The sequence below is a fragment of the Alligator sinensis genome, unplaced genomic scaffold (assembly GCF_000455745.1).
Source record: "Alligator sinensis unplaced genomic scaffold, ASM45574v1 scaffold702_1, whole genome shotgun sequence".
Taxonomy (NCBI): Eukaryota; Metazoa; Chordata; order Crocodylia; family Alligatoridae; genus Alligator; species Alligator sinensis.
In genome coordinates, this window is record NW_005842567.1 from 954,647 (window position 1) to 965,354 (window position 10,708).

General features: G+C 40.4%; 1 protein-coding gene across 4 annotated transcripts in view; it reads left to right on the top strand.

The window, feature by feature from the left end:
* The first annotated feature begins 99 nt into the window (after positions 1–99).
* Positions 100–10,708, top strand: part of CUNH11orf65 (chromosome unknown C11orf65 homolog) — a 55,305-nt gene continuing 44,696 nt past the window's right edge. For all 4 annotated transcript variants that reach the window (XM_025214111.1, XM_025214108.1, XM_025214109.1 and 1 more), the window contains exons 1-4: positions 100–226; positions 3,803–3,921; positions 7,047–7,139; positions 9,114–9,167. In XM_025214111.1, the coding sequence (XP_025069896.1) occupies positions 3,820–3,921; positions 7,047–7,139; positions 9,114–9,167 (249 nt within the window). In that variant the 5' untranslated portion in view covers positions 100–226; positions 3,803–3,819. The remainder of the gene's footprint in view (positions 227–3,802; positions 3,922–7,046; positions 7,140–9,113; positions 9,168–10,708) is intronic.

The window sequence follows — 10,708 nt, forward strand, 5'->3', positions numbered from 1 at the left end:
GGCCCCGCCCCGGGGTCGCTATGGGAACGGGCACGCGGAGCTGCCCCGCCCAGGCGCGCGGGACGCGGCCGGTAACCGCTGGTAACCGCGGGGCGCGGGGGTTGGGCGCGGGGCCGTGTGACCCCGCTCGGGGTCCGGAAGGCGTTGTATCCGCAGTCGGATGCGGAGGGGCTGGTCCTTTGCCTGGGTGCATCTGGTCTATGTGGCTGCCTGCTTCACCCATGGCCGGGTGGGGTGCCGGGGTCTTGGGGGGCAGGGTGGTTTTCCCACGAGGTTGGATCACGGGTGTGTTGGGGGGGAGGGTTTGGTTGGGCTGAGGCTGCCTCAGGTTGGACTCGATGACCTCTGGAGGTCCCGTCCAGCCCCGCTTCGCTGTGAGCCCATGACACAACATATGCGCCAGGCTGAAGATCCCGAAACCAGGCCTGTGGGAGAGTAATCGTGGCGCCTGGGAATGTCTATTGGAATTTATTTTTGAGCGCTGGAGTTGCTTTCCGTATGCTGCGTGTTTACAGTGGCTGAAGAGAGACGGGGTTTGGTTTTTTGGAGGGGGGTGATACCTTCATTGGAAGGTGGGGTAGATCTGCACCTTTCTAGGCTGACAAATAAGACGGCGTTTCTCTTGTGAGTCTGTTGTACAAGGCGCAATATTCATTTTTGCCCCGTTAAAAAAAAATGCCTACAGGGGCTGGGCTGAAATTAAATATCTTCAAGCCAGAGGAGCTTTTGTGAACCCCAGTTCACTTCACCAGACCTTTTTATTGGACCAGCTGCATGGCTGGAATAAAAGTTAGACAAGTCCAACCGTTCTTCATCAGGTGCTTCTGACAAGAATTAGCATTCTTGGTAAACAAGGGGAAATGCTGTAGATGTCATTTTTTATGACTTTCAGAAATTTCGAACCTTTGGACACAGGCTAATAAAATAGAAAAATCACTTTCATGATACTCATTATTATAGGAGGGCAGAAGAGGCGAGGAGAGAGATGTTTCCCCCACTTATCCAATGATGGATTCCCGTATGAGGCTGGATTCGATGATCTTCTGAGGTCCCTTCCAGCCCTAATGTCTAATGTCTATGAAATCTAGTCAGACCTGCCTAATTTAAAATATAATTTACTGGTGAATAAGTAGTCTAGCCTACTATACCAAGCACCTTTTAGCATGGTAGACATAACATTAAGTCATAATATAGAAGATAGAAAATAGGCACAAAGGAGGGAATGACAGCTGGTGGTCAAGGTAACTTTTATTAGCCAGAAAAGCTTATTCATAGAATTTTAGTTAACTGGAGACAAGAAGGATCTAGTAGATTATACCCATTTCCCAACCATTTCATTTTCTAGTGCTTTTCACAGAGGGAAGATGGTCTTTTGTCTTTCCTAACAAATTTTCAATTTGTTCCTTTGCCCCTTTCATTTTGCTTAATGAGATTTATACAAGTATCATCACTTTGAAGGTGATTGTGTATGTGCAGCTCTCATTAACATTAATGGTAAATATGCACATGCATCAAGAGGAGAAAAGATCCATTAGTAGTTTAATAGCTGTCTGTGATTCTGCTGAAGCAGAAATACTGTCAGGTTTTTTTTTAATTTTTTACCAGAGTATATCTGCGTTCTTGTATTGTTTTAGAGATAATAGAATGTATGCTCTATTTTTTATGAGGCAATTGCAGTTATCTAGCTTCAGCTTGAAACTTAGATTCATGTTAATTAGATATGGGAAAAATACCCTTACAGCTTTTACATGATGTGTCCTTGACAATGCATTATTAAGCACTTTCCCCAATTTAGGTTTAACAGCGCTTTAGGCTGTGATTCCTGATATTCTATTTGAATGTTTTCTTTGCTCAGTTTCCTACCTTTACTTCTTGTTAACAATGTATTTCTTGTGCTAGTCTTATCAATTATTCTCTTTTACACTGTAATAAATACTAGCATGTGTCTTATTTATCTTATCATGTTGCTCATATTTAATTGTTTTATCTTTCCTCTTAAATTAATCCTTCCAATCCTTCACCATTGTTACTGTACTTCAGAAAAGCCTTTCTATTTATGTTACGTTACATAGATACTACTCTTGTGAATACTCTCCTCAGTGATATATGGAGGGATTGTTCCTTCTTTCTTTCCTGGGATGTTTTTACATGCATAATCTCATTACAGTTCTTAAAAATGTTAAACCAAATGGAAATAAGAAGTCAGTACAGTGCCTGGATAGCCAGGCGTTCTCTAAACCTGGTTCAGCCAGTCCAGGGCCATCTCTGGTTAAGTACGTTGCACTAATACAATCCAGAAGTATAAATATCTGGATAGTTCTGGTATACTCCAAAACCAAAAAAAAGAATAATGAATGCTTAATCAGACAGATATGGGAAAAAATACTTTGGGCCACAAATAGAGTATATGCAGGGGTTGGCAACATGTGGTCCATGGTCTGGGTCTGGCCCATGGATCTGCTGGATCTGGCGTGTGGAGCTAGGGTGGGATCAGAAGTATTCTGGCAGCGGAGGGCTTTGCTTGCACTGGGGCTAAGCAGCCGAGTTGTGTCAAGACCAAGCAGCTGGGAGCTGTGCTCGTGCTGCAGCAGGGGGCAGGCAGAAGTGGTGGCGAGGAAAAGTCCTGTTGGCCAGGTTGCAACACTAGCCCACCTCAGATCAGAGTTTGGTTGTTCTGGCCTGTAATGCCAAAAGCTGCTGAGCAGTGAACAGTAGAGGTCCCCAGAACAGTATAATATTGTGGGCCTCTTTGAGAAGAGGGGACATCAGTGTAGCCCCAGGGGAGAACCTTCAAAGCACTTGCCCCACAGTGGTTTTACTCACTGTTATATATAGGTTCAGTTTGTGTTATCCAGGTCTCACAATGCCTCTCAAATCTGGCTAAACTTCACTGAGGTATATCAGGATATCTTGAGCTAAACTCAAAAAAGTTTAGCCAGATTTGAGAGGTGTTTTAAGAACCTATATATAATAATGAGCAGAAGCACTGTATATCCTTCAGAAATGTATATGCTTCTCAAATAGGAGTTAGCCTACACTGGATGCAGCTGAGCTTCTCTGAAATAAGTGGAACATTTTTCAAATTCAAATAATTAAATTCAGTTTCCTAGAATGGTGCTAATCTACCCTGTCTTCTGAAATGGTAACTGGAATTTACATGGTAGTTACTTGGAAGATCTATGCTGGATTTGACTGCGCAGAGTCAATGTGGAAGAAAATAAAGTATTTTTCATTTATGGCATCACCATGACATAAAACTTTGACAGTTCAGTGTACTTAAACTCAGTACAATTAAGTTACAAAGTAGAAATGGGGCTTAAGAGGTTTATACATTTAACAAATCTACAAATAACAGTAGTTTTTTTACAATATAGGCAACAGACAATAAATTGGGACTGGCATTGTCTTATGTAGTTGAGCGGCTTATACACTTATCAAATATGCATCTAAGTCGAGTACACTCTAATTATCTGCATGCAACTGTGCAAGACCTGAAAAGCAGGTCTTGTTCCTCAGTCTTTCTTCCTATTTCACAGCAACTTATTCCGCTTCCCAAAACTATTTTATTTCTTAGTTGCTATCTTAAAATTATAGATCTAGGGAAGAAATAGCCTTGTTGACGAATTCTGATCATTGATTGTTATCCTTATTTTTTTTCCCCTGTTGGAATTCAGATCATAAAAGACAGATATTTTTGAAAAGTATACTTTACCTTGGTTAGAAGAGAAAATGATTGTGAAAACAGTAAATTAATCAGGAAGTGAATAGTTTTGAACAATGCCTTTACATATCCCATTGTTTTAGGTAACTGTAAGACCAATGGACGAAGAGGACAATGCAATAGATCTCTATAATAATGCAAACCTAGAGAAACAGAACGAAGCTGCAAGAATCATTCAGAGGTCTTGGAAAAGATATATTGTAAGTCCGAAACAATGTTGAAACATCTGCTAGAAGCAGGAATAACTTTAGGGAAATGCTTCACACACAGGCATGAAGGTCATTGGGATGATTCTGACCCTAATACTTAATAGGTAGTTAACTCTACACAGAGACCTATATATACAGTGCATTTCAAAATGATAAGTAATTTTATAGTAGTGTAAGAGTGATATTATAGCCATGATGGTCTAGAAAGTATGTGAGGGGCAAGGATTTCTTTGGGTAATGTCTTCTATTGGACCAACTATGTAGCTGGAATGGAGTTAGACAAGCTTTTGAATGCAAGACATTCTTCATCAGGTCACAAAGAATGTCTTGCATTCAAAAGCTTGTCTAACTCTATCCCAACTCCATAGTTGGCCCAATAAATGAGACCACCCTAAAAAAACTTTGCCTATCAATTTTATATTAACTAGTCAAAAACCAAGTAAAATTCTGTGACTCTCACAGGAAAAAATCATTTCCATTTATTTAGGGTGTGGTAGGTAGTGAGTGTTCTGTTTTGGCATAAGTTTTAGTAGGCATGGAAACTTGTAGTTAAAGACCTGACACTGCTTCCTGGAAAATTTTGCAAATAGTGAACTAAAGTCAGTCCAGGAAAAATGTCCATTAAAGTCAATATGAGATTTTGGCTTTAATATTTCACTGTTTCTTCACCACAAGAACCAATATCATATTCTTTGCACACCCAAAATTCCTGTGAAATCTGTAGGAGTTTGGGGTATACAAAAAAAGTAGAATTGGGACACTTTGTTTGTGAACTACAGTTAAGTGTTTCAGAGATTATTGTGAGCACAGATAGCATGTCTTGGATTTAAAATGCAGAACAAAACATTAAGTAATAGTGATCCTGCCAATTAAAAAGGGAGGAGAGACAGTAAAAAATGTAAGTTGTTACTTGCTGAATGCTTGGAGATATGTGTATCATAGAGGTGCTACTTAGCAGTTTCTGATATAAGAGAAACTCATATTCTGAATGAGTAGGAACTATGGGGCATAAGACTGATTTTAAATATTTTGTTTAAAAATGTGACTTTATAATTTTAAGCATTAAAATTATAATTTTTTATAATTATATAATGTCTAATGTCAGGGGGTGTTTGTGTGTATACGCATAAAACCAGAAGGATCTGGTTTTATATATATATATAATGTCTAATGGCGGGGGGTGTTTGTGTGTATACGCATAAAACCAGAAGGATCTCCTGGATCATTCCAGTTCTCTTCTATCATAACTGCCACATCAAATTATCTTGTTCATAATTTTATTGAGCTCCCTCTGAAAAATAGCTAGATTTTTGTTCTCACTAACCTGACTGGAACGCTGTTGTAGAGTCTTATTATTCTTTTAATGTCCTTCCTAAATTCACAATTAGTGTATATCCATTTGTTCTTGTGCCAACATTGTCTTTTAACTTAAATAGTTTTTCTTTCTCCTTAATGTTACCCTTCCCAAAGTATTTATAAGGCAGTAATCCTCTTCCCTCTCAGCTGTCATTTTGCAAACTAAACAAGCCAAACTCTTAGTTTTTTCTCATGAGGCTCGCCATTCCCCTGATCATTCTAGTAGCATTCTCTGCATTTGTTCTAATTTGAGTTCATCTTTAATTTCTCCTAATGCATTGTAGGACTGCATTTGCCATTTCATGGCTGTATCACATTGGCAGCTCACAGTTATCCTGTGATCAGCAAAATGCATCATGATCCGTCTCTTCCTCAGTTATTTCCAAGTAATAAACACCTGACTTACCAGTGAAATTTTTGTTATTAGTCCCCAAGTGCATAATCTTGTATTTTATACTGTTGATTTCATCCCATTTCTATTATCCACTCTCTAAGGTCATCTAGTTATTTCTGTTTGGTATACCCATTCTCTTCTCTATTGATAATGTCACTCCCACTTGAGTGAATTAAGCTCTTTGATTTTTGCTTCTACCTTAGTTGTTATTATTTCTACTTGTAGGCCTCATTCTCATTGTATCCATCTTGTCATTACCCACATGTTCATCAATATACTGCTTATTAAAAATTGAGGCAAAATCTGATTAATTTTTAAATCATACTTAAATGAACCATAATCTTTTGCCTGTCTTCCTAAAAACATAAGAATTGCCATTTACTGAGTCAGACCATAGGTCCATCTTGCCCAGTATCCTGTGTCACAGAGTGCCACACTGGATGCTGAAAGGAAGAGTGAACTGGGTATGACCATGGTTTTCCCACCGTTCCACTCTCATTTTCCGCCTCCATCATTTAAGGTATAGGAAGTTCTGATTTGAAGGCTGTATCCCTAACTCCCATGCTCAACAGCTACTGATGCCCCTTTCATCCAAGAATTTGTCCAATTCAATTTGTATTTTGCCTCAGTTTTTAATAAGCAGTATATTGGTGAACATGTGGGCAAAGACAAAATGGATACAATGAGGATGCAAAAATACATGATTCAAAGCCTTTTTCTTCCCTAAATATACATGCATAATTTTGTTTATATAAATTTTCCTAATCATTACTGTAACACCACTGGCTTAACTTTTCAGGATTGGGATGAGCATGACAGGGAAAGATTTAATGCGCTGAGACAATGTCTCAGTGGAGAGCCCCATGGGCTGGATGACACAGTCCCATATGCGGGGTCAGTGTGCAGTGTTGCTCTGTAGCCATACTGATGCATACACAGGGTTGCTCCAGTGCATGCAGTATCTGATGTGGCATGCACATGGCCAGATCTGGTGCATACAGGGTTGCTCTGGCGCACACAGGGTCAGATTTGGCATGTGCTGGGTCACTCTGTGGCTAGATCTGGGTACACAGGCTTGGATCCTGTGGGCATGGGATTGCTCCAGGGCTGGATCTGAGCATGTGGAATCCAGCCCATGGACCAACTCTACATGGAGTCCAGCCTGTGGACCAACCCTGCAGCACTCATCTGGTTCATGGGGCCAGAAGACTGGGCACCGCTAATGTAAAGGATTTGTCCCACCTAGTCCTAAATTTTGTGATTCTGGGTATGGGAAACTCCAAAAAGCATCATGTCTGTGTTTCAGATTGGTAGGGGAGGGGAAACAATGACAACTTTTCTTGATCATATTTATACTTTTCTATAGGATACCCATATTTTTCAATACTACAAAGGACTTATCAGTTTTAAAATGGTAGGGGAACCTCGTCTTTTGATGAAATACATTGACCCTGTAGAGGTAAGAGTTCTGTTTCTTGATGTATATTCACCAACACATTATATAAATTATAGATGTAATTTGAAATAGTTTTATAATTGTCTGTCTTATTTGGGATATATGTTGGTATTTGGGATACCAACTGGGGATGGTTTTGTTCAGTATCTTCACCAATGACCTGGAAGATGGGGTGGAATACACCCTCAGCAAGTTTGCAGATGCCACCAAGCTGGGGGAAGTAGTAGATACTATGAAGGGTAAGGGTAGGATTCAGAGGGTGCATCTGCATGAGACACTAACTGTGCAATAGCCTAATAACACTGTGCAGTAGCATGCTAGGCAATAACTGTGCTAATACACTACTGCACAGTAGTATTAGGCTACTGCATAGTAAGCATCACTAAAAACCATGTGCAGGAGCTACTGTGCAGTAGTGTGAGTTACTCTTTATTGATTTAGTAATTGGTTATCCAAGTACTAAACTTAACACGTGGTTAAGTTTAGTACTTGGATAACCACTTGGATATCCAAGTGGTTATCCAAGTGCATTATCCAAGTGCATTATCCAAGTCCATAAACCAGTGCATTATCCAAGTTTAGTACTTGGATAATGCACTAAGTACATTTAATATTGTACTTAACAGTGCATTATTAAATGTGTAGACATGCCCAGAGTGACCTAGACATATTGGAGGATTGGACCAAAAGAAATCACATGAGGTTCAATAAGTACAAAGTACTGTACTTAGGACAGAACAATCCCATGAACTGGTACAGGCTGGGGACTGACTGGCTGGGCAGCAGCTCTGCAGAAAAGGACCTGGGGTTTATAGTGGACAATAAGCTGAATATGAGCCAAGAGTGTGCCCTTGTTGCCAAGAAGGTTAATGGCACATTGGGCTGCATTGGTAGGAGCGTTGCCAGCAGATAAAGGGAAGTGATTATTCCCCTCTATTCAGCACCAGTGAGGCCACTTCTGGAGTACTGCATTCAGTTTTGGGCTGCCCACTACAGAAAGGATGTGGACAAATTGGAGAGTCCAGTGGAAGGCAATGAAAATGGCTAGGAGGGTGAGGCATGTGGCTTATGAGGAGAGACTGAGGGAACTACATTTATTTAGTCTGAAGATTAGACAACGGAGAGGGGATTTAATAGCCACCTTCAAGTACCTGAAGGGTGGTTCCAAAGAAGATGGACCCGGAGTGTTTTTAGTAGTGGCAGATGACAGAAGAAGGAACGATGGTCCGAAGTTGCAGCAAAGGAAGTTTAGCTTAGATATTAGCAAAAACTTTCTCACTAGAAGGGTAGAAAATCATTGGAACAGGTTACTCAGAGAGGTTGTGGACTCTCCATCCTTAGAGGTTTTTAAGACCTGGCTAGACAAAGCCTTGTCTGGGATGATCTAGTTGGGGATGGTCCTGCTTTGAGCAGGGGGTTGGAGTAGATGACCTCCTGAGGTCCCTTCCAACCCTAATTTTCTATGATTCTGTGATTTTATTACAACTCTGAGTGTTCTCATTATTCATATAAATATTTAACCCCTTTTTGAAAGAATTACTACACAAAGAACAAAAGTGAGAGAAAACCCATGCTTCATCCCAAAGAACAACCAAACAAGAAAACAAAGTAAAAGCTAGTCAACAGTAGACATCATAACTTACACCCCACTTTTCCCCCCGCTCAGCAATCGACCGCCAGTGGACCTGGCACCACAGTGCAGTAGAGAGTAAAATGAAGCCCATAATTTTGCCTTTTTAATTTCCTTTTTAATATAAATTTATTAATAAAAGATTTTCATCTGGCAAATAAGGCACTTCTATGAGTAAAATATCAACCTATTTATATTGTGTACTGTCTTAATACTGTGTAGAAGATAAATGTTTGAGATGAATCTAAATGCAAATAGACAAAGTATGTAACTTCACACTGCATCGTTTTGTCTTGATTTCTCAATGCTCTGGAAGCACTGTAGATTAAATCTTTCTTTTTTTGCAGGCAGATTTCCTAGATGCCGCAGCAGGTGCATATATCAGATTCAGACTGGGCGGTGTAAGTATCATTTGAAGGAATGTTAAAACAGCAGCATTCTTTCTACACAGAGCGACTCAATACCACATGTGTTTATATGTTAACTTAATGTAAACTAAACACATTTGAATAAACCAGCAGGATCAACTTTTTCTAACAAGCGTGCCTAAAATAAGGAGCCTAAATCCATATGTAAGCACCCATATTTAAATAGGTGAGCTAAATCTTCTGTGTTGCTATGCAGATCCTTTTGACTTCAGAGGGATTTGCAGGCTATCTGCACCTGAGAATTGGAGGTTCAATCCTGGTCTCATTGAAGTTAAGGCAGTTTCTTCACTGATTTCAACATGGGTACAAATTACCTTAAACCAGTAGCTAAGTGCCTATATATGTATTTGCCTTGACATTTTGGCCCAGGTGTCTATAGATTTTTGCGTAATATTTTTGCCTATTGATAAACATGTGAACAGTCAGTCTGTAATAGAACAAACCTTTTGCAAGGTTTTCTGTTTTCAAAATACCTTACACAGAATTATGAATTCAATTCAAGAACACCTGAAATAACTGTAAAGAAGCTGATCTATTGCCAACATTTTCCCCTGTTGCTTGGCTAGCAATTTCCAGTAAATTGCATTTGGCAGTCTTTTATCATATAATCATTTGGTCTGTGCTCTTGACCTCTGGTTCCTTGTCTAACACAACCTTCTGAATAATACATCATTAGAATATCTTACATTGAAGACATATGATACTAATAAAGCAGTAGAGCAACAGTTTGCTCTTTGCTGGAAAGTACAGTGTAGAGATCAACATGCTGAGCTGATTTATTACCTACAATAAAATCCAGTTCAGGGAAAGTAAGCATGAGACTTGGTAGGTGTTTTGTACATGGGTATTACAAAACCAGTGTATTTTTCACTTCATAGTTTTGTTGGCTACAAATGTCCAACTCGGGATCCTTAAAATTCTGGTTTATTAGGCAGATTGAAGTACTGCAATGAAATTAAATCATAAACCTTGGGGCTGGTCCCCCCCCCCCACATGCACACACAAGTAGCAAGCTACAAGAGTCAGGTATACCTATCCTACAAGCGCTGGAGTCTGCTGTCGATGGCTAGTCGAGGCTTCTTTCAGTGTGGTGTTATCCTCCAGAAGGGGGTCGATGGCTGGTCCTTCTGGCTGGACAGGTCGGGTGCTGGTCGAGTTGGAGATCAAGAGGGCGCCACTGAGGGTCACTTTTCACTGCTTTTTATCTGTCCTTGGCAGACTTTGGTGACTCCCCAGTTTTCAGGTTTGCCCAATCCAGGGGTCGTTGACCCTTGTGGGACTTCCCCCCCCCTCGGTGGCTACTGGATGGCATCTGTCAGCCCCAGGGGTCGTCCACATGTACGTGCAGGTTTGGGAGTCCGTTGATGAATTTTGAATAGGGCTCTGGGAGCGGTCGATTTGGAGATATTCAGCCCAAAAGTTGGTCCCCGGCGTTGATTAACTCAGGCCAGGGCTTCTAGCCCTTGATCAGTGAGGTTTAGAGATTTCCCAGTTGTTACATTGTCTTCTATTGA